At 45.2% G+C, this 24,837-nt stretch overlaps 1 protein-coding gene across 3 annotated transcripts in view; it reads right to left on the reverse strand.

Annotated features, from left to right (window-relative positions):
- The window catches only part of bbs9 (Bardet-Biedl syndrome 9), an 852,590-nt gene that overhangs the window by 656,911 nt on the left and 170,842 nt on the right, over positions 1 to 24,837 (reverse strand). For all 3 annotated transcript variants that reach the window (XM_070889198.1, XM_070889191.1, XM_070889207.1), the window contains exons 15-18: positions 23,321 to 23,461; positions 22,386 to 22,481; positions 5,057 to 5,229; positions 4,728 to 4,880 (exon numbers count right to left, since the gene is read on the reverse strand). In XM_070889198.1, the coding sequence (XP_070745299.1) occupies positions 4,728 to 4,880; positions 5,057 to 5,229; positions 22,386 to 22,481; positions 23,321 to 23,461 (563 nt within the window). The remainder of the gene's footprint in view (positions 1 to 4,727; positions 4,881 to 5,056; positions 5,230 to 22,385; positions 22,482 to 23,320; positions 23,462 to 24,837) is intronic.

A 24,837-nucleotide genomic window follows, 5' to 3' on the forward strand; every position in this document is an offset into this window, starting at 1 on the left:
AGGTTAGCGTAACTAGGGATAGGTAACACACGTGGCCTTGCCAGTGTCACTCATAGCCTGCATTAAAAAAACATGTACAAAAACTAGAGCATTGCTGTTAGAAGGGAGGGGCCATTTTAAAAAAAGTTATCATACCTTACCTTAGGTCAGAAGTGGGGATGTTCGCTATGTGCAGTGCCATTCGCATCTCCTCAGATAATAAAGCATCCATGCCCGCATGCTGGACGAAATTCAGGCTTGGACTGATAAGTGCCAAGTAATATTCGTGTCACACAAGTGCCAGGCAATGACTATCTCCAACAAGCGAGAGTCTAACCACCATCCCATGACATTCAATGGTATTACCATCGCCGATTCCCAGACCATCGACATCCTGGGGGTCACCATTGACCAGAAACGTAACTGGACCAGCCACATAAATACTGTGGCAACAAGAGCTGGTCAGAGGCTGGGCATTCTGGGGAGAGTGTCTCACCTCCTGACTCCCTAAAATCTTTCCACCATCTATAAGGCACAAGTCAGGAGTGTGATGGAATATTCTCCACTTGCCTGGATGAGTGCAGCTCCAACAACACTCAAGAAGCTCGACACCATCCAGGACAAAGCAGCCTACTTGATTGGCACCCCATCCACCACCTTAAACATTCACTCCCTCTGTCACAGATGTACCTTGTCTGCAGTGTGTACCATCTACAAGATGCACTGCAGCAACTCGCCAAGGCTTCTTCAGCAGCACCTCCCAAACCCATGAACTCCATCACCTAGAAGGACAAGCGCAGCAGGCACATGGAAACACCACCAGCTCTACGTTCCCCTCCAAGTCACACACCATCCTGACTTGGAAGTATATCGCTGTTCCTTCATCGTCGTTCGGTCAAAATCCTGGAAAACTCTCTCCCTAACAACAATGTGGGAGTACCTTCACCACATGGACTGCAGCGGTTCAAGGCAGCGGCTTACCACCATCTTCTCAAGGGCAATTAGGGATGGGCAATAAATGCTGGCCTTGCCAGTGACACCCACATCCCATGAACGAATACATATCTTGAATGTATATTTTTCCAAAAACATTAATGCAGAAAAAAAACTTAAATCTCCAAATTCAGTGGTGTGTGGTATGGTCCTCTATAAATCAAGTAGCTGCTACCTTGAATCCCTGATACAATCTCAACTGCCACAGTTGGAGGACTGTGTGCAGTTTAAAGCTTGATGCTATAGGAAGGATGTTGAGACAATGGAGAGGGTAAAGCACAGATTCACTTGGATGCTACCCGATGTGAGGAAATACAAATACGAAGACAACTTTAAAAAACTGGGGTTGTTTTGTCAGAACAGAGGAGCTTAAGGGATCATTTGACAGAGGTGTTTTAAATTATGAAGGATAGGACAAGGTACATAGTGATTCCAGTGGGGTCTCGATCAAGGGGCCATAGATACAAGATTAAAGGTAAAAGATTTGGGACAGAGGGCAGGAGAAACACTTTTCTTTACACAGAGGGCTGTTTTGCTGTGGATTGCACTAACAGCATTAATGCAGTTGTAGCAGAAAAACTATTTCCTCTTGTGCAGGAATCAAGAACAAGGGGCCATAAACCTTAAAATTAGAGCTAGGCTGTTCAGGGGTGAACTCAGGAAGCACTTCTTCACACAAAGGGTAGTGGAAATCTGGAACACTCTCCCCATGGATTACAGGGGTTAACTGAAACTTTCAAGATTGAGATAGATAGATTTTTGCTGGGTGAGGGTATCAAGGGATATGGAGCAAAGGCTGATAAATGGAGTTGAGGTACAGATCAGCTGTGAGCTAACTGAACGATGAACAGGCTCAAGGAGTTGAATGTTCCTGGATTATCTAGTCATTTATCACATTGCTGTTTGTAGGACTTTACTGTGCACAAATTGGCTGCTGCCTTTCCCTATATTACAATAGTGAGTACACTTCAAAAGGTACTTCATTACATGTAAAGTACTTTGGGACATCCTGAAGTTGAAAAAATGAAATATAAGTGCAAGTTCTTTCTTCTTTCGTTCAGTATCCCACCAACTGAACTACAATTGCCAGTGACGTGCAACAACTTGAAAGAGAGAACTCCCAGAAGCTCACTTGGACCACCCATGAACTTTTAAAAATTGTTTAATGTTGGATGATTAACTAACATTAAAATTGAAACAGCATTTTGATGCCACTCAGCAGAGCTCTGCATCTGGATACATGTTTGTTTGCATAGAGCCATGCCTTGCGTTGCCTGACCAGGGATATATAGACTGCAGTATAACTCGGCACTAACAGCTCCACTAGCAAGTACTGGTGTTGGGGTATACCAGATGGGGTGGTCAGTAATGGTCTCAGCAGAAACGACCAACTGCATCGCTAGAAGTGTGTGCAAGTGCCTTCATCACTCGCTTCCATCAGAGGTGTTTTGGCCACCTTGTGTCCAGCAGCTGGAGCTAGGTGCATGGGGTAGCTTTGAACTGGCAGCAAGAGCAGAGAAATGGAGGGAATGCTGCTGGAGAGGCAGTATATTTAAACTTCAGAAAAGCGATCAGCAGTATAATCTTCTATTATTGGCAAGTTTCTATTCATTGCCAGAGGTGTCTTCTGTTATGGCCAATAACCGAGGACCTTAACCATAATATGTCACTTGTTACAAAATAGGATGCAACAATCAAGTGCACGTTTAATAAATGATGTGTTGTTCCAACAGACGGCAAAGTGCCCTTCCTTGTACTGGTAGTATATTCTTAGGTGCTGAAATCAATGGCATTCTGGACACACACGTAACAGTACAACCTGCGGAAAGAAGGGGTTTGGTGGCAGTGAAATCCCCGCAGTTCCCAACAGCAGCAGGCACCATGCTGGCAGCACCAGGCATCGGCCAATGGCTGATTTGCAGTGGAGTGCGGGAAGATGTAGAAAAAGTCAATTATATCTGTGAGCAAACAAGAGCCAGGCACACACACAAAGATGTCACAAGCAGCAGGGCAAGAAACAGCAAAGAGTACAGCAGAAAAAAGGCGATGGGTGATTTAAAAGAGAAATAGAATTGAAACAGAATCAAACAGTAATTAATGCAAATGCATTGTAATAAACTTAGATCAAAACTTTCCTGTATACAGCCAAGAAAATTCAACAAAAAACTATTTCAATCATTTTCTTGGCCACTAAGGACGTTGAATTCCATCACCTTTCCCAAGTGCTGCCTCGGGCTAAATCTGGTTTTCTGGCACTTTAATGTGATCCTGAGCTGAATTTCCTTGCCCACATTTGTTCCATCACCAACGCAGCCTTCTTCCATCTTAGAAAGTTGCTAGCAAGGCTATAATCCATATTTTTATCATCCCAAGGTTTGACTTCTTAAAGGATGATCAATGTTTGGAATGATCAATCAAGCAGGATACTGGAGTCAAGATTATCAGGGGCAAAGTGCGGTTGAATGCAGGTCTGGGAGAGGTAGGGTTTACAAAGGGCCAAATTGGCTTTTTCTCATCCTTAGCTTTTCTTATGTTCTCCTGCACATAGAGGAAAGCCAACTGAACATATTGAGAAAAGTAGGAAACAAATGGTATTCAGGAACTGTCTAACCACAACACAGGGGTAGTGATCTGTCAGTAATCCCATTAAACCCTTACTGAAGCACAGCTGCCTAGCCTCATATCCAGAGTGATTTACCGAATAGATTTCACCTGACAAATTTTAATCACAGGCTGGCTTGCCATCCAGGTTTTCATTCTCTCATTTAAAAAAATTTAAATGCAAGAAATGTATCACCATTGCCCAGCAAAGTTCAATTCTAGGTAAACCAGATGACTTTTTCATTGTTACCTAAATCTATTCCAGATGACTCTGCCCTTTCCAGCCTTTAGTCTTCACGATGTGGCCAGAACTATAATGATGGCTGTAATACACACCATAGGAATGAATAAAACTATCTGCACTGTACTTTAGAACTACATATTTGTCGAGAGTCAAGACACAGTTGCGCTCTCTTGCCTGATCATAAATCTACATTGTTTGATATATTTCAAGTGGATTTTGGACACAATATTATTCATTTGAAAGGCTTTTAGAGCTATTACAGAGTTTTACACTGAACTATGGAATCCATGAAGAGGAATAAATGAAACTGTGCTTGGGTATTCTAAAATCGGACTCCTTTCCAGTGTTATCGGGTGTTATGTTCAGAATAACTTGGCAAGACGGTGTGCTTTAAGCTCAAACTGTTGTGACCTTGGTCTCTTTAATGTAACTCCAGAGTGAGGAAGCAGCATGGTAGACTGCCTTTTATACCTGCTTGCCCGGGGTGTACAGGTGACCCTTGGGTTTCCCACAGGTGCGCCCCCTGGTGGCAAGTCTTACACACTGGTAAAGTTTACATACATAATATCGGGTTTATAGCATCGCTGCTGGTTGGGTCCTGGCATCAAAGGACGACTGGAGGAGCTGGTTCCAGCTATTAACCAGTTTCAACTCAGCTAATGCTGTAACAAAATGCATTACAATGGGAGGTGAACTATACCTATTAACAAACACAGCATTAAAAAGTCTCAACTACACAAACAGACAGCGACACTTCCACATCAGGCATCATGTACAGTAACAGTAATGACAGGAACTTGCATTCCTCTTAACAACACCGGACAATAATTAGAACAATGACAAGTATGTGAAAGGCAATATTCGTGGAACATTGGACTAAGTTTCAGATAGTTTTTCTAAACACACTAACCTGTCGATATGTTCCGTCCAGTAAAGTATCTAGGTTACGTAGAGGCATGGGAGTTTTGTCCTTGAAATGTGTTAAAAGTCGCCGTTGGATAGCTCTGTACTGTACAGCCCTTTCTGAAAGAAGCTCCTTATACTTCTCAGCATTTAGCCGCAACTACAAAAACAACAGAAAGGGATCTTACACACTGCCCTGCTTTTCAAAAATAAACATAAAACCTGTCCTTTGAGGTGAGTGTACTTGTTCAAAATATAAAATAAACTTAATTCTCCAATTTCATGACATTATCTGGACTATGGCAGCAACGTAATCAATATTAATTGAAGACAGACCTCAAAATGCCGATCGACTAGTTGAAAGTACTCTTGCAAAGGAATGGGTCCAGGAAATGTGCACATTAAATCTTTGGTTCTTTCACTGGCAAAATTCTCTTCTAAACGCTGAATAAGTTCTTTTGTTATTAGCCAGAGATCTTCAAACTGGTCACATTGAACTCTGTACCGACCTGAGAAGTTGAATTAAAAATATATAAATGTTTCTTCCTGCAGACTCATTTGAAAGAAAGGAGAATTGCAGCAACGTTTGCAGGGTCACGTTTACTATAATACTACAGTTCAATTTTTATTCATTACTTATCAGACAACATCATTTTCTATTGAGTTCAACCTATTCATATCTGCTTTGTCATTTCTAAAAGCAACACTTTCACACATTTATATGATTAATTGTTCTTATGTCCATTATATGTCTAAAATTTTCTCTAAAATAAGCAATGTGCACAAAACCACAGCACTTCATTGCAAAAAAGGACATATTTATTTCATTGTTCAATGAATCATTTTTAATATTTTTCTACAGAGTGAAATTCAAGTTATATTAGGTTGTAACTTTTGACTGTTAAAATACCATGTAACCAACCAAATCACAGGTTTCTGTTTCTGGCTGCTTTAATTTATAAACTCCGCTATCTGCAATCTTTTTATGGATCTCCTATGAACATAACAATTATCTATTTACAAAGGGGAGCCTGGCAACATTCAAAAGAGAGCTGGAGCCTGGAAGCACTCAGGACTAGGATGGCCTGAGAGAACTCTGGAGAAGAAGTCTGACAGAAATAAGAGAAGTCCTGGGAGAAATTGGAGTACTCGAACTGAGAACACTTCGGGGTTTTGGAAAGTCCATGAGAACTCTGGGGGAGCTCTGATCCAAAAGAACTCTATGGTGGGCGGGGGTGATCATGCCTCAGGAACCTCTGCCGATGTCCCCTTTGGGGTAGGATTTTTTTTTTTTTAAAAAGAGAATGCTACAAAGAGATGCGAGAACTATAGGGGCTATCTTAGTTCTGTGATAACTCCAGGAGATCTGGGAAAAAGAGGCATGGGGTAGGTAATATGTCCTTACTATACAGTCTAAATGCACACGAGGCCCATACTTGAGAGAAGGTCACTCTGTGACCAGTTACCTTTAATACCAAGACCTCAAGTGATGAAGGTAGGTGGAGCTTCCCCTTTTATACCTGAAAGTCCAGGTTAGGAGTGTCTCCCACAAGTTCACCCCCTTGTGGTCAATGTTTTCAAGGTGTACAACTTAGGTCAGCTTATACATGGGTTACAATGATAGCTGAATACATGACATCACCTCCCCCCAAAGTCTTATTGGGATCACAGGTTAAGTCTCTCTGGTGGTTTACGCTCCCTTGTAGAGTGCCTGAGTTGGGGCGGCGGTTGTTGGGCACTGGCCTGAGTGTCTGCTGTTTGCAGTGCCTCAGGCCTGTCTGGACTGCCCACAGTGACTGGGCTCTCCTCCACTTGGTTACGGTGTTCGGTCACCTGTGGTGGAGTAAACTCTATGTCGTGTTCTTCCTCTGCTTCTTCTATGGGGTTGCTGAACCTTCTTTCAGTTTGATCCACGTGTTTGCGGCAGATTTGTTCATTGGTAAGTTGAACTACCAAAACCCTATTCCCCTCTTTGGCAATCACAGTGCCTGCAAGCCATTTGGGCTCTGCAGCGTAATTAAAGACAAAAACAGGGTCATTGACATCAATACATCACGCCCTCGCATTCCTGCCATGGTAGTCACATTGTGACTGACGCCTGCTCTCAACAATTTCTTTCATAGTAGGGTGTATAAGGGATAACCTGGTTTTGAGCATCCCTTTCATTAGCAGCTCTGTGGGTGGAACCAGTGAGCGAGTGTGGTCGGGATTTATTGACCAACAGGAGGCAAAATAAGCAGCTTTGTAGGGAACCCCCTTGGATTCTGAGCATCCCCTGTTTGATTATCTGCACTGCTCGTTCCGCCTGGCCGTTTGAGGCCAGCTTGAACGGTGCCGTTCTGACATGGTTGATTCCATTGCCTGCCTTGAAGTCCTGGAATTCAGTGCTTGTGAAGCATAGGCCATTGTCGCTGACCAAGACATCCGGTAGACCATGGGCGACGAACATTGCCCATAGACTTTCTACCGTGGCAGAGGATGTGCTTGAATTTAAAATGGCACACTCAATCCATTTGGAGTAAGCGTCTACTACAACCAGAAACATTTTTCCCGTGAAAGGATCTGCGTAGTCCACATAGATGCGTGACCATGGCTTGGCGGGCCAGGACCAGGGGCTAAGGGGGGCTTCCCTGGGTGCGTTGCCCAGCTGAGCACATGTGTTGCACCGGCGAACACAAAGTTCCAGGTCTGCATCTATCCCTGGCCACCAAACGTGTGACCTGGTAATTGCCTTCATCATGACAATGCCCGGGTGCTCATTGTGAAGTTCTCTGATAAACACCTCTCTGTCCCTCTGGGGCATGACAAGTCGGTTTCCCCACAGTAGGCAATCGGCTGAATCGAGAGTTCATCCTTGCGCCTATGAAACGGTTTAAATTCCTCAGAGCATGGCCCATACGTGGCTGCCCAGTCCCCATTCAGGACACATTTCTTAACTAAAGACAGTAGCGGGTCTTTATTTGTCCAGACTTTAATCTGACGGGCTGTCACAGGTGAGCCTTCGTTTTCGAAAGCTTCAACAGCCATGACCATCTCAGCATCATGCTCAGTTGCCCCCTCAATGGTGGCTAGTGGGAGCCTGCTGAGTGCATCGGCGCAGTTTTCAGTGCCCGGTCTGTGCCGAATTGTGTAGTCATAGGCGGCTAATGTAAGTGCCCACCTCTGTATGCCAGCCGATGCATTCGCATTTATGGCCTTCTTGTCGGCCAAAACGGACGTTAGGGGTTTGTGATCTGTCTCCAGCTCAAATTTCCTGCCAAACAGGTACTGGTGCATTTTTTTTTTTACTGCATATACACATGCTAGCGCTTCCTTTTCTACCATTCCGTAGCTCCTTTCTGCCTCGGACAGACTTCTGGAGGCATAAGATACTGGTTGTAACTGACCATTGGCATTCACATGCTGCAACACACACCCGACCCCATAAGACGACGCATCGCACGTTAGAACAAGTTTCTTACACGGGTCATATAACGTTAACAGTTTGTTGGAGTATAACAAGTTGCGTGCTCTATCAAAAGCCCTTTCCTGGCTGTCCCCTCAGACCCAATCGTGACCTTTGCGTAGGAGCACGTGTAGCGGCTCTAACAGCGTGCTCAATTTGGGAAGAAAGTTACCAAAATAGTTCAGGAGCCCCAGGAATGAACACAGCTCCGTCGTGTTACGGGGTCTGGGTGCTCTCTGGATCGCTTCCGTTTTGGACGCAGTGGATCTGATCCAGTCTGCTGCTACCCTCCTCTCCAGGAATTCTACCTCTGGAGCTAAGAAGACGCACTTCGCCTTTTTCAGTCGCAGCCCTTCCCAGTCCAGTCTGCGTAGCACCTCCTCCAGGTTGTGGAGGTGTTCTTCAGTATCGCGACCCGATGAGGATGTCGTCTTGAAAAACCACCGTCCTTGGAATCGACTTGAGGAGTCTTTCCATATTTCGCAGAAAGATCGCGGCGGCCAAACGAATCCCGAACAGACATCTGCTATACTCAAATAACCCCTTGTGTGTTGTGATGGTGGTCAGCTTCTTCGACTCACTTGCCAGATCCTGGGTCATGTAAGCTGAGGTCAGGTCCAATTTTGAAAAAAGTTTGCCACCGGATAGTGTCGCAAAGAGGTCCTCTGCTCTCGGTAGCGGTTACTGGTCTTGGAGTGACACACGATTGATGGTGGCCTTGTAATCGCCACATATCCTGACCGACCCATCCGCCTTGAGCACCGGCACAATCGGGCTCGCCCAGTCACTGAATTCGACTGGCGAGATGATGCCTTCCCTCAGCAGGCGGTCCAATTCGCATTCTATCTTTTCCCGCATCTCGTACGGCACTGCTCTGGCCTTGTGGTGTACTGGTCTGGCATCTAGGTTTATGTGAATCACTACCTTGGCCCCCATGAAAGTGCCAATGCCGGGTTCAAATACTGAGTCAAATTTGTCCAGGACCTGTGAGCATGATACTCGCTCCACAGAAGAAATTGCATTGACATCGCCCCTTTTCCAGTTCATGACAGCAAGCCAACTCCTCTCCAGTAGCGCGGGACCGTCCCCCGGGACAATCCAGAGTGGCAACCTGTACTCCGAATCTTTGTGGGTCACGACTACCGTGGCGCTGCCTAGCACTGGAATGATCTCCTTTGTATATGTCCGTAGCTGTACGTCAATCGGCAATAATTTTGGCCTCCTGGCCTTGGACACCCACAACCTTTCGAACTGTTTGATACTCATCAGGGACTGGCTGGCACCCGTGTCTAGCTCCATTAATACTGGGGTGCCATTGAGGAGCACTTTCATCATTATCGGTGGCGTCCTGGTATATGAACTGTATATGTGCTCCACATGAACTCGCTGAACTTCAGCTTCCAGCGATTTCCCCCAGTATTCATTTGGCCTCGTAGGGCTTACATCGGGCCCGTCCTCCTCGTACATCAACCTGGCTGCAGGCTTCCTGCACATACGCGCCAAGTGACCGCTGACGTTGCAGTTTCTGCAGGTATATTGCTGATCCCTGCAAGCTCTTGCTGGGTGTTTGCCTCCACACCTCCAGCATGAGCTGGAGGCCCCGTTGTTGGAAACAAAAGGTCCATTACCAGTCGATCGTCTCTGAAATTGTCCTTAAGTTCACCATTGACAGGTGTTGATGGCCCCATTACTGGCCGCATTGTCCATTGCGATGGCATGAATCACAGCTCAGCTAGCCATTGTCTCTGTTGAATTCACCCTTTGGATTTGACTACATGCTGGGGCATGTCCGATTGCCCTTGTCTGCCTAATTAACAATGTTGACTCCCTGGTCGTTTGCCGCATTTGAGCCAAGATTTTTGTCATACATCATTCTGGTCTCTTCCTCCCCTGAGATAAATGTCTGGGCTATCAGAGCTGCCGGTTCCAAGGTCAAGCCTTTGGTCTCAATCAGTTTCCTGAAAACCCCAGCATGCCCGAAGCCCTCAATAAAAAAGTCTTGCAGCATCTCCGCTCTGCATGCATCTGTGAACTTACATAGGCTCGCCAGTCGCCGAAGAACTGCCACAAAGTCAGGAGCGCTTTGCCCTTCTCGCCGCCGGTGCGTGTAAAACCACTGTCTCGCCATGTGCATGCTGCTCGCTTAAGGTGTTCCCCGATCAACTTACTGAGCTCTTCGAACGTCTTGTCCGCCGGCTTCTCTGGCGCTAAAAGGTCCTTCATCAGGGAGTTCGTTCTGGATCCACAAACCATCAGGAGATGAGCCCTGCGTTTGTCGGCCGAATCCTGTCCCAACCATTCCTTAGTGACAAAACTTTGCTGTAGTCTCTCAATAAAATCGTCCTAATCATCACCAACACAGTACTCTCTTCTGTGCTGCTAGTGGCCATGCTCGTGTGGTTTAAATCCCAGTTTCTCGTCGCCAATAATATGTCCTTACTATACAGTCTAAATTCACACGAGGCCCATACTTGAGAGAAGGTCACTCTGTGACCAGTTATTTTTATTACCAAGACCTCAAGTGATGAAGGTGGGTGGAGCTTCCCCTTTTATACCTGAAAGTCCAGGTTAAGGAGTGTCTTCCACAAGTTCACCCCCTTGTGGTCAATGTTCTCAAGGTGTACAACTTAGGTCAGCTTATACATCGGTTACAATGATAGTTGAATACATGACAGTAGGAGCTTCCGGTCTCTGAGAAATCTTTGCAGAGTGGTGTTGGAGAACTTAAGACTGTTTGGGTGGATTCAGAGACGGTCTCGGAGAACTCTGGGAAGGGTGGTGTGGAGTTGGGAACTATGAGGTAATCGTGGTAGCTCTTGGTGGATGTGTCGGGCAGAGGAAAGGAGAGAGCCATGAGCCCTGGTTGGCAGCAGAGGCAGGCGGCTTGGTGAGTGGCACCGCCCTGGAGTGGTAACATAGGGCCCAAGTTTCCGCCCTCTGTAAAAACGGCGCATAAAAAGGGAGCCGAAAACTTATCTTGTAATTCTCAGAGCTCCTCAGGACGACTTCGGCCTAGGCATAGCGCAGCACAAGGGGTGGGGGGCGGAGCCAGGTCCCGGCGCTAAAAACAATGCCGGGACCTCTGCACATGCGCGCTAGAGTGTGCGCACGTGCAGTAGCTCCTCGCAACCCGACGCTCTGCAGTTCAGCCTCCTGTGTATGTCTGGAAATATACCATGTGTACTGCTCACAGACCAGAAAAACCTTACCTGGAGCTAAGTTCAGTGCAGGCACAGCCAGAGACGGGGGGTGGCAAGCATTAAACACAAAGGACTAAAGCTTTAAACACATCACTTAAAATGGCCTATAACCTCTTGCGATGAGGTTACAAGATAAGTTTTCGGCTCCCTTTTTATGCGCCGTTTTTACAGAGGGCGGAAACTTGGGCCCTATGTTACCACTCCAGGGCGGTGCCACTCACCAAGCCGCCTGCCTCTGATGCCAACCAGGGCTCATGGCTCTCTCCTTTCCTCTGCCCTACACATCCACCAAGAGCTACCACGATTACCTCATAGTTCCCAACTCCACACCACCCTTCCCAGAGTTCTCAGAGACCGTCTCTCTCTGAATCCACCCAAACAGTCTTAAGTTCTCCAACACCACTCCTAGTGTTCAGCCTCATCCCCCCCCCCTCTCCCTCCCGTTCAGCCTCCCCACCCATCTCGTTCAGCCTCCCCCCCTCCCCCTCTCCAACCCCTCCCCCTTCCTCCCCCTCCTCCTCTCCTCCTTCCCCCCTCCCTCCACCCACCCCTCACTGTCAGAAACACAGAGACAAAGACAGAGAGAGAGAGACTGACAGAGAGAGACATGGACAGAAACACCTGCCCTTCACATCCAGGTAGGACTTCTATTTTTTATTTGTTATTGATTGGTTGCTTATTACTTTGGTCTGGGTGCTTTAGGTGCAGGGTTCCTTCTATTTTTTTATTTGTTAATTAATTGCTTATTACTTTTTGTGCTTTGTTTAGTGCTTAGTGCTTTAAATGTACTTATGCTTCTTTAATGTTGTTGCAAAGGTGTTTATTGCTTTGGAAAATCCTCAAACTTCCCCTCCCTGCCCCCCCCCCCACACGTTGATGTTGATGTGTCTGCCTCAGCCAGGAGCCTACACTTGCTTATTTATAAAAAGAGAAACAATTGTCCTCACTCTGCAGATATAAGGCAAAATATCATCACAAGAGGTTATAGGCCATTTTAAATGATGTGTTTAAAGCTTTAGTCCTTTGTGTTTAATGCTTGCCACCCCTCCGTCTCTGGCTGTGCCTGCACTGAACTTAGCTCCAGGTAAGGTTTTTCAGAACTTACAAAAGTGGACACTTACTCCATTCTAAGTTAGTTTGGAGTAAGTTTTCGCTGCCTAAACTTGCAAAACAGGCCTGTAGCTGGACAAACGCCCTTTTGAAAAAAAACTGAACTAAAACAAAACTAAACTAAACTAACTCACTAGAACTGGGGCAAACTAAATGCGGAGAATTGCGATTTCTAAGATACTCCAAACTAAACTAGTTGCTCCAAAAAAATTGGAGCAACTCCACCCAAAACTTGGGTCCTATAGGAACATGAGGTCGCCATTCAGCCCATCAAGTCTTTTGCGCCATTCAATTAGATCATGACTGATCTGTACCTTAACTCCATTTACCTGCCTCAATCTGTAACCCTTAATATCCTTGTCGAACAAAAATCCATCAGTCTCAATTTTGAAATTTTCAATTGACCCCAGTCTCAAAGCTTTTTGGGGATGAGAGTTTCAGATTTCCACTACTCTGTGAAGAAGTGCTTCCCAACATCATCATTGAACAGTCTAGCTTTAAGGTTATGCTTCTTTGTTCTGGACTCCTCTCACCAGAGGAAATTGTTTTTCTCTATCTCCCTATCAACTCCTTTAATCACCTTATGCATCTCAATTAGATCACCCTTAATCTTCTAAACTCGAGGGAACACAAGCCTAGTCTATGTAACCTATCCTCATAATTTAACTCTAAGCCATTAAATATCATTCTGGTGAATCCGTGTTGCACCCCCTCCAAGGCCAATGTATTCTTCCTGAGGTGCAGGACAACAGTGCAGTTAACCGTTTGTTAACCGTTTCCCCAGCTCAGGTTGTGCTCCCACGAGCAGTTTACTTTTCTCCCACCAAAACACAACTCTTCTGGAGTTCCTGCTGCGCTCGACCTCACTTTATCCTGAGACCAACTGCTGAGGTGCAACTCTACAGTGAAGGAGTTGGGCCTGCTGGAGACTGAGAAGCTAACTTGAGAGTGAAATTAGACAGGAAGTGAAGGACCAATTTGGTGACTGAGGCTGAAAGAAAAAAATTAAGAAACGAGCACACTGTATTATTTTTATTGCTGACCCCTGATTGCAGTGCTCAAACTCGGGGTCCTGCAAGCTGGCTCCAGGGGAGAAGACTGAAATTTGCCTGATGCAGCGCCCTCCATCAACACCTGGTCTGTTGAGGAACTATTTGAGATAAATGCAAACACCAGAGCCTGGCTTTGCTTTGGAGAGACAAGCTACGATGATTACTGTTGTATTCAAGCTCTGGATCCTGCTGGCTGATGTAAGAGGAGACGACCTGCAATGTTTATTTCTATTTGGCTACAAGTGGAGTAGTTTCCCTAGTGAGAACTACAATGTTAAATTAGATTACAAATTGATGCAAGGGTGATTCGAGTCCCCGGGATCTAATTTATGAGGGAAAATGATTGTGAATGAGTTAGATATTGAAATCTAAACCTCTCTTCTAATAAGGTTTTACTTGAGGGAAGCACCTGGGGATTTTCTCGGTCTACAGTTTCAGAATTGGTTTACAGCCAATGATAATGCAATTAGTCTGCAGATTTCAGGGAAAGATGCAATTTGCACAACATTCATGTGCTATTTCTTGTTGCCTCACCAAATTGAGACTCTTAAATTGAAAGGAAACCTCCAACATAAATCTACTCAAGATCACTATGATAACTTTCATTGTATTCATACAAACTGCTCACTGCGCTCATATACTCCTTTTTTACCCAAAAATATGCACAGTATTGTATATGCTTTTTTATATTATGTACTTCATTCATCCTCAATATTTTTGTTGGGTTGAGCATCACTGATTACTCCTGTAAACTGATCTCGAGTTTCTGATGAACCAGACTGAGTCATTACCTGCTCATATGCAGGTATATGTACTGAGACCCAGGGATGAACAGAGACCCCTCGTCACTACTCCGGATTACTGTTTGTATCACTGTCAACTATACATCTCCTTGCCTTTGGAATAAATACTATCAGACTGCGGCTCAGGCAATAAAACATTTCACCACTTTATTGAAGATGGAAGAGGTAAAAGAGTTCAATATATATTCATTACATAAATGAAACTCAGTACAAACAGGATATTTAAAGTACAAACTTTTACTAATGACCTTGACATGACAAAACAACAAAGTCTTCTGCGTTAACCCTCAACAGTCACTTACTTCTAATGTGGCTGCTCACTGCCACAGAGTTTCTGATTAGCTTAGTATTGAGTCGCAGACTGACTGATTCTTGTTCCAATACAGCCAGAACATAGATCCACATGATATTGAAGATATCCCAGAACAAAGGGAATTAAAACCAGTTATTTCTATAACTATATTTCATCATCATACACAGTCCCTCGTAATCGAGGAAGACTTGCTTCCACTCCTGAAGTGAGTTCTTTGGTGGCTGAACAGTCCAATACGAGAGCCACAGACTCTGTCACAGGTGGGACAGACATTCGCCGTGGGAAGGGTTGGGTGGGGCTGGTTTACCGCACGCTCCTTCCGCTGCCTGCGCTTGACCTCTTCACACTCTCGGCGTTGAGATTCGAAGAGCTCAACGTCCTCCCGGATGCACTTTCTCCACCTCGGGCGGTCTTCGGCCAGGGACTCCCAGGTGTCAGTGGTGATGTCGCACTTTACAGGGAGGCTTTGAGAGTGTCCTTGTAACATTTCCGCTGCTCACCTTTGGCTCGTTTGCCATGAAGGAGCTCCGCAAAAAGCATTTTGCTTAGGGTATTGTGTTCCTAACACAGATGAGTCTGCACACAGGGAGGTTAAAATAACAGTGACCTCAGTCTTTAATAAGACACTCCAGAGTGAGGAACAGGCCTTAGGAGCCAGCTTATATACACAGTTCCCAAGAGATGCTGGGATCCCTTGGGACTTTAGGGAATGAGCTCCCTGGTGGCGGAACATGGGAGTGTATGCTTTACAGATACACAACATCACTCCCCCACCCCCCTAAAGTCAAAGTGAAAACTATTTACAAGGTGAGGCGGTCGGGAGCCTTTCTTTCCCCGGTGGACCGCCTCGGTACAAATGTCTGTTCTGGTGTGCTGTTGGCCCTGCAGGACTGCTAGGTGAGTCTGGCCTTGATGGGCTGTTGGGCATGATGGGTTCGATTTCCTGGTCCGGTGTGGTGTCGTTGATCCTTTGGGTGTGTGTTGTGGGCTCGAAAAAGGTGGTGTCTGCTGTGGGTTGTTCAGGGCAGTCTGTGAACTGCAGCCTCATTTGGTCCAGGTGCTTTCTGCAAATTTGTCCATAGTCTAGTTTGACTACAAACACCCTACTCCCTTCTTTAGCTATCACCGTGCCCGCGATCCACTTGGGACCATGTCCATAGTTTAGCACATACATAGAGTCATTCAGATCAATTTCCCGTGACACAGTGGCGCGACCATCGTTTACATTTTGTTGCTGCCGCCTGTTCTCTCCCTGATCATGCAGGTTGGGGTGAACTAGCGAGAGTCTGGTTTTTAAGTGTTCTTTTCATGAGTAGCTCAGCCAGGGGCACCCCTGTGAGCGAGTGGGGTCTCGTGCGGTAGCTGAGCAGTACTCGGGACAGGCGGGTTTGGAGTGAGCCTTCTGTGACTCGTTTAAGGCTCTGTTTGATGGTTTGTACTGCCCACTCTGCCTGCCCATTGGAGGCTGGTTTAAACGGGGCCGAGGTAACATGTTTGATCCCATTGCGGGTCATGAATTCTTTAAATTCGGCACTGGTGAAACATGGCCCGTCGTCACTGGCCAGTATTGTCAGGCAGGCCGTGGGTGGCAAACATGGCCCTCAGGCTTTCAATGGTGCTTCCCGACATTATTTCACATTCAATCCATTTTGAAAAAGCATCCACCACCACCAGGAACATTTTACCGAGAAACGGGCCCGCATAGTCGACATGGATCCTCGACCATGATCTGGAGGGCCAGGACCACAAATTTAGTGGTGCCTCTCTGGGCGCGTTGCTCAACTGAGCACATACGCTGTATTGCCGTACACAGGACCTTAAGTCAGAGTCAATACCGGGCCACCACACGTGGGATCTGGCTATCGCTTTCATCATTACTATACCCGGGTGTGTGCTGTGGATATCAGAGATGAACGTCTCTCTGCCCTTTTTTGGTAGCACTACGCAGTTACCCCACAACAGGCAGTCTCTGCCTGAAAGGGCAGCTCGTCCTTTCATAGAAACATAGAAAATAGGTGCAGGAGTAGGCCATTCGGCCCTTCGAGTCTGCACCGCCATTCAATGAGTTCATGGCTGAACATGCAACTTCAGTACCCCATTCCTGCTTTCTCGCCATACCCCTTGATCCCCCTAGTAGTAAGGACTACATCTAACTCCTTTTTGAATATATTTAGTGAATTGGCCTCAACAACTTTCTATGGTAGAGAATTCCACAGGTTCACCACTCTCTGGGTGAAGAAGTTTCTCCTCATCTCGGTCCTAAATGGCTTATCCCTTATCCTTAGACTGTGACTCCTGGTTCTGGACTTCCCCAACATTGGGAACATTCTTCCTGCATCTAACCTGTCTAAACCTGTCAGAATTTTAAACGTTTCTATGAGATCCCCTCTCGTTCTTCTGAACTCCAGTGAATACAAGCCCAGTTGATCCAGTCTTTCTTGATATGTCAGTCCCGCCATCCCGGGAATCAGTCTGGTGAACCTTCGCTGCACTCCCTCAATAGCAAGAATGTCCTTCCTCAAGTTAGGAGACCAAAACTGAACACAATACTCCAAGTGTGGCCTCACCAAGGCCCTGTACAACTGTAGTAACACCTCCCTGCCCCTGTACCCAAATCCCCTTGCTATGAAGGCCAACATGCCATTTGCTTTCTTAACCGCCTGCTGTACCTGCATGCCAACCTTCAATGACTGATGTACCATGACACCCAGGTCTCGTTGCACCTCCCCTTTTCCTAATCTGTCACCATTCAGATAATAGTCTGTCTCTCTGTTTCGCCGCTGGAATGGCTTGATTGGCTCTTGCATTTCAACGGGGATGCTGGCCCAGCTCCCATGCACTACACAGTTTTTTTACTAAGGACAGCAGAGGATCTTGGCTGGTCCACGTCCTAATCTGGCGGGCCATGACAGGTGATTTATCATTTTCAAACGCTTCCATGACCATCAACAAGTCTGCGGGCTGCGCCACCATCAACAAGTTTGCAGGCAGCGCCATTTCCACCCCCGTGGTGGGCAATGGTAGCCGACTGAGCATCCGCATAGGTCTCGGTGCTTGGCCTGTGGCGGATGGTATAGTTATACGCTGATAGCGCGAGTGCCCACCTTTCTATGCGGGCTGAGGCATTAGTATTTAATCCCTTGTTTTCAGCGAACAGGGATGTGAGGGGCTTGTGATCGGTTTCCAGCTCAAAATTTGAGGCCAAACAGGTACTGATGCATTTTCTTTACCCGAACACACATGCTAATGCCCCTTTCTCAATCATGCTGTAGGCCCTCTCGGCCTTAGACAAGCTCCTGGAAGTATAGGCGACAGGTTGCAACTTCCCCGCAACGTTAGCTTGTTGTAATACACACAAGACTCCGTACGACGACGTGTCACGTGCTAGCACAAGTCTTTTACACGAGTTATACAATACAAGCAGCTTGTTGGAGCATAAAATGTTTACATGAGGCCTCAGCGACATATGATAGCACTCGGATGTCATCCCAGTTCCAGCGGATTTTGCCCAGCCAGCTCCTTCCAAGCAGTGTGGGGCCATTGCCCGGGACAATCCAGTGTGGCAGTTCGTGCACCGTGCCCTCGTAGGTGACCTTGACCATGGCGCTGCCCAGGACAGTGATAAGCTCTTTGGTGTACGTTCTCAGTCTCGTGTGAATGGGGTCCAGGGGTGGTCTGAATGCCTTGTTGCACCACAGTCTCTCAAACATCTTTTTGCTCGTGATGGATTTGCTAGCGCCAGTGTCCAGTTCCATGGCTACGGCTATTTCGTCGAAAATGTGTGCACCCCGTGTACTTCAGCATCTGCCTCCTCCCTGAGGCTCAAAATTGCTTTGATCCACCATGGACCAATCTTCCTCTGCCACGTGGTGGTTAGCAGGTTTTGCAGAGCTTGCAGCTTGTTTGCAAGCTCGTTTGAGGTGCCCCATTGTTCCACTGCTCTTGCAAACATACCCTTTGAAGTGGCATGAGTAGGCCGAATGGAAGCCTCCACAACGCTAACAAGGTGTGAACTGCCTTGCATGCATCCTTTGTTGGGGACTCAGTCATCTGGGTCACCTGAGGCTTGCTGGCAGTTGCAGACTCATGGGTTCTGCCCTGTACATTTCTGCTCGGAAACACAGTTCCAGTTAATTTATGAACATTGCTCGCACTTGTGTGTTGAGAGATTTGTTTGGTGTTATCACTAGTGGACATAAACGCCTGTGCTATCGCAATGGCCTTACTGAGGGTCGGTGTCTCTACAGTCAAAAGTTTTCATAGGATGGTCTCGTGGCCAATGCCCAGTACAAAAAAGTCTCTGAGCATTTGCTCCAGGTAGCCATCAAACTCACATTGTCCTGCAAGTCGCCTTAGCTCGGCGATGTAGCTCGCCACTTCCTGACCTTCAGATCACTGGCATGTGTAGAACCGATACCTCGCCATCTGCACGCTCTCCCTCAGGTTAAGATGCTCCCGAAGCAGTGTACACAGCTCCTCATACGACTTATCTGTGGGTTTCACCGGAGCCAGAAGATTCTTCATGAGGCTGTAGGTCAGTGCCCCGCAGACTGTGAGGAGGACTGCTCTCCTTTTTGCAGCGCTCCCTTCTCCGTCCAGCGTGGGCTACAAAGTACTGGTCTAGCCATTCGACATAGGCTTCCCAGTCCTCACCCTCCGAGAACTTCTCCAGGATGCCCACAGTTTGCTGCATCTTTGCACTGGATTCATATTCTCGTCGCCAGTTATTGTGTTCCTAACACAGATGAGGCTGCACACAGGGAGGTTAAAGTAACAGTGACCTCAGTCTTTAATAAGACACTCCCTTCAGGGGATGAGCTCCCTGGTGGCGGAACATGGGAGTGCATGCTTTACAGATACACAACATAGGGAGTCCCGTATCTGGCATGCGAACCATGTGGCCTGCCCAGCGAAGCTGATCGAGTGTGGTCAGTGCTTCAATGCTGGGGATGTTAGCATGGACGAGGACACTAAAATTGGTGCGTCTGTCCTTCCAGGGGATTTGCAGGATCTTGCGGAGACATCATTGGTGATATATCTCCAACGACTTGAGATGTCTTCTGTACATAGTCTATGTGTCTGATCCATATAGGAGGGCGGATATTACTATAGCCCAGTAGACCACGAGCTTGGTGGTAGATTTGAAGGCCTGGTCTTCTATATTTAAGTGGCCAGCCAGTCACAGGATTCACAACAGCCTCATCCACACAAATATAGCTGCTAAATCTAGTAAACAGCCCTTCGGCATGTTTGGGATGGAATGGCATGGCATGGCAATGCTATGGAATAGAATGGAATGGAATGGCTTGAGCCATTCATCAGTTGTAAACATTGTGACTGATCTGTGAGATGGAACTCCTTCCAAGAACAATACAACAATCAATCTCAAGCCTCAAGGCCTTGTCCTGATGTGTGTCCATCAGCCGGTATGGGAAGCACATTTGTTGCAGCCTGACAATAACTAGTATTACTCAATTGTAATGTGTGCCATCACTAGTAAGAAAAAAATCCAACAAATAATACAACTCAAGACAAAAATATTTCATTTTGTCATACCATTAGAAATGAATGAAAGTCACCAACAACTTCAAACAAAGCTGACAACCTATAAAGAGTCCTGACATATAGTGTAATGTATGTATGCCTGGGTTTACCTGCCACCAGGGGGAGTGACCGTCGGAGGTCATTGGGCCACAGACACACAAGTGCAGCCCTTATATATAAAGAAAGCCTCCATGTTTAATCCTGACTTTGAGAACTGAGAGAGAGCCAGGTCGCACCCGATTGAATTCACGGTACTAAGCCTATTGAGTTATTGCATATGCAACATATAGTTATGCTGAAACTGCAGTGTGGCACAGACATGTCATAGTTTAAGCTACAAGAATGCCCAACATTCAATCACTTGCACAGCGGAAAATTGTGGCAAATATTGCGAGGATTTCTTGCAAAAAAACTGCAGACTATTGTGAATATGTATTGCTATTGTTTGTTGTTAAATCTGATGACTAAATTGTTTATTACAATTGTCCCCCACCCCAGGATCACACTGGCACTCTTGCTCTCACCCTTGCAGCTCACCTGTACAGTCTTCTCTCCCTTAACTCAAGTTGGCACTTTTCTCTCCTCATCCCAGTTCACATTCACTGTCTCGTCTCCCCTCCCCTCTCCTCCCACAGAATTTACATAGCACCTTTTTCCCCTCTCTTGCAATTTACTTTGGCACTTTCTTCCTCCTGCCACCAGTTCACACCAGCACCTTTCTTCCCCCTTCACCCTCAGTTCATTCTGACAATCTTCTATCTGCCCCCTTTCATTTCAAGCTGGCGGCCTTCTCTTCTCCCCGCCCCTTCAAGTTCAGGCTGGAGCTTTTCTCCACCTCCCTCCTAAATTCCAGTTACAAGTCGCAATTCACAAGACACTCTTCTTTCCTGGTTCGGCCCTTCACTGCTGGTCTCAACTCCTACCTGATGTTGATGCTCACGGGATCAAGCTGTACTGAGCATTGTGGATAGGAGTTCCTCATTTTGTGATAGTTTGGCCAGCAGCATGCAGCCCAAAGCAGCAACTGTTGGTCAGAGCCCAGAGTAGAGCTAAGAGATGGATCAAGGAACCATTGATTTTTGCCTGCAAATGTGGACAAGTGAACACTGACCCAATAATTATGTCCGTTTGAAATGCAGATGGTTAGAATGCATGTGAATAAAATCATCATGGGAGGAATTATGCTAGTTAGATTCTTCTTCGCCTAGATCAGGTATCACTTTATGTTTTTATGAAAATAAAATTTAAGTTCAGTTTCAAAAGAAAAAGTTAGCCTTTCTGGTCAAATTGGCAAGCAGGCACAAATATTGTTTTTTTTTCACACTCTTGCACACTTAAAGAACTTTATGGCAGAGAGAGTATTTGGCACTAACTTCTGTGCTCACTGCTGAAACGAAACAAACTTTTCAACACAAGAGTGACCTCTACATATACAATAGGAAACCCTATTCACTGTGCCATAGAAATGATTAAAGGGAAAAAGCTGCAGAATGTTATTCTTGGAGATTTCACGACATTGTACTTAATTTCTGCTTGGAACAATGGGAATCATGCTGCCAACATGATCAACAAGTCCTATATACCAATAAGCAATATAGCATGTGAATTAATGTATTGAATGGGAAAACCATGTCTAATGTAGATTATATCTGAATGTATACTCCACATACTATGGGTCGGTCATCTACCCAACGAGGAGAGAGGGAATAAAAAGTCTCTTCTTTTAAGAGACTTCTTGGCAGAACGGAGTCATCCTCCCATAACCTGCAATTCTTTTGTGACTGCCAGAGGCATTGGCATTAGGTCAGTAAGTGACCCCAGAAGATCTCAATACCTCTGACTCAAAGGAAAAGGTTAAACTGAACCTTAACAAACCAAGTATCTACAATTGAAACCAGGCACAGTTTTTTCTCCGTAAAACTATGTCCATCAGATAACCATAGACAAAAATTGTTACAATAGCACTTATTTTAGGAGCCAATATTATATTACCAGCCTACTCATCCAGTATGACGTTGCATGCTCCTGTTCAAAGGGGCAAGGGAGAGTAGCACAATATGGGAAGTAGATTCAAAAGAATAACTACAATACTTGAAATCAGATAAACTCCCTCCTTATTAATATATCACATGCCAAGAGTAGCTGTGGTTAGTTAATTTGAAAGCAATTAATGAGGTTAATCACAGAAGATCACTCACTTGACGTCTTTGAGGCTAGAAGTGTAATCGTTGCCCCCGAGAGTAATTTAAATCCCAAAACATTTATCTGTTCATCATCTGATTCTCCAAGAAAATCTGTTTTCATAAAAAAAGAAAAATAAAGCTAATTGTAAACATAACTAAATAATAGCCGCACAGCATACCATTACTGAAAGTTCAACATAGAATTATTGCTCAAGCTAGGTTTTGTGAAGATGTTAAAGCTACACACTTTCTAATTGTTTGATAAGTAATTAAACTGACTAAAAATACATAAATGTTTTAAAATTGGAACTGAACTTCAAGAGCTAACAACAGGCTGTTACAACCTTACAAAGAATTTGTCTCGCATGATTTAAGAAAACAAAATTATGGGATCGTTTATAAAAGCATAACTAATGGGGTATAAAATGTAATTCTATATTGTATACGCATTATAACAATTATGTTTACTGAGCTTTTTGCATGTTCCAAATGGAGGAGCTCCAGTGAAGTACTGGGTAGCTGAGCTGAACAGCCCAGGAAGGTCTCAGGTTCGATTGTGTGCTGAGCTCACTGACCTCAACAGTGAGGATGCTGCAGCTCGGCTCAGTGCACGGGTTAATGAGCTGAAGTAGGATTGCAATCCTGTGACCTTTGCAAGAAGATTCAGCTGTGATACACCAGTGATAAAATATCCCATTGGCACACACTGACCGGGCTCATACATGAAGAATGGTATCAGAACCCATGAAACCACACCAACAAGGTGTCATGCTCTTCAACGTAGGAAGACAATTGATGGGATAACATGGGGGAAATAAAAATATTCTGACCAGAGAATTAACAGTGTTACAGAAATATGCTAGCTAAGGTTGATTTGCCTTGTAAGTTATCCATAGTTACCCAGTTATAAATGTTAATTCATGCCACATTTATGAAATTTGAGCACTTACCTGGAAAGAGAGCCGAGAGGTTTACAGGAGGTTTATTTGTGTCAATTGTTATTTTGTTTGCAGCATTCTTAGATGGTTGAATTGGTTGGCAAATTAAGTTCAGTGGCAAACTAAATGTACACTGTACAATTCGGGGAACACCTGCAAGGCAAGGTTACTTTTAAACTTTGGAACAAGACTTTATATGAAGATTTATATTCTGCTGCTATATTTTTAAAGCTTACTTCCAAGTTACACCTTGAGTCATGTAATCTTAGTCCCATCATTTGAACCTCTCCATCTTTACATTGTCAAACTTTTGGCCGTGAGACAAGATAATTTTGTTTCAGCTTTCTCTACAGTTATCATCGATTGTGCTCCGAGCAAGATGACTTGAGGCATGGTTTGTGAGCATGATCAGAACTTTCTCCCCTCAAAGGTGAAATGTTTTGCTAAACTGAACTGGTCCATCTAAGAACTTAAGAACTAGAGAAATTTACCCATAGAACGTTGCCATGAGAAGATGGGAACGAATCTCTTAGTGGGGTTCTGATTCCATAACACTGGAGCTATCAGACTTCTCAAGTGTCCTGCTTAAAATTTATACATTAACTAGGTTTTTTTGCTACATTGTGATAATAAACAATGAAACCACACTTTTCGTTACAGCAGCCATGTGTCTGAATGGAATAAAATGCCAGCTACCTATTGGGAATGATTTTACACAATTGCATGTGATCTAGTATCAGACCAACAACAACTTGCAGTTATATAGCGTCTTTAACAACAACTTGTATTTATATAGCGCCTTTAACATAGTAAAATGTCCCAAGGCGTTTCACAGGAATGCTACAAAACAAAATTTGAAACCGGGCCACTTAAGAAGATATTAGGGCAGAAGCTTGGTCAAAGAGGTAGGTTTTGAGGAGCGGCTTAAATGAGAAGAGAGGTAGAGAGGTGGAGAGGGTTAGGGAGGGATTTCCAGAGCTTCATGCTTTGGCAGCTGAAGACACGACCACCAATGGTGGAGCTGTTAAAATCAGGGATACTCAAGAAGCCAGAATTAGAGGATTTTAAGGTGTGCCTTAAAAGAGGAGAGAGAGGCAGAGAGATTTAGTGAGGGAACTCCAGAACACCAGAAAAAAAGCCCTTCCAGTTCTAGTTCAATTGACCATATCAATGGACAGAAACTAATTATTCATACTAACCACCATTGGTTACGTGAAAGGTTGAAGTCAATTCAGAAATATCTTGCATTATCCACGGCCAGATCAGCCATGATCTTGTTGAATGGCGGAGCAGGCTCGAGGGGCTAGATGACCTACTCCTGTTCCTAATTCTTATGTTCTTATGACAAATTTCAATTTGGAAACAGTGTAAAGAATTTAGTGTGCAAACTCTCTTGATGGCCATTGGCAGCTGTACCTTCAGCTGCCAAAGCCCTAAGCTCTGGAATTATGACGTTAAAGGCGCTATATAAATGCAAGTTGTTGTTGTTGCCCCCTCTCCTCAGAATTCACCACTCTTCTGTCCTCATT

The sequence above is a fragment of the Pristiophorus japonicus genome, chromosome 1 (genome assembly GCF_044704955.1).
Source record: "Pristiophorus japonicus isolate sPriJap1 chromosome 1, sPriJap1.hap1, whole genome shotgun sequence".
Classification (NCBI taxonomy): Eukaryota; Metazoa; Chordata; class Chondrichthyes; family Pristiophoridae; genus Pristiophorus; species Pristiophorus japonicus.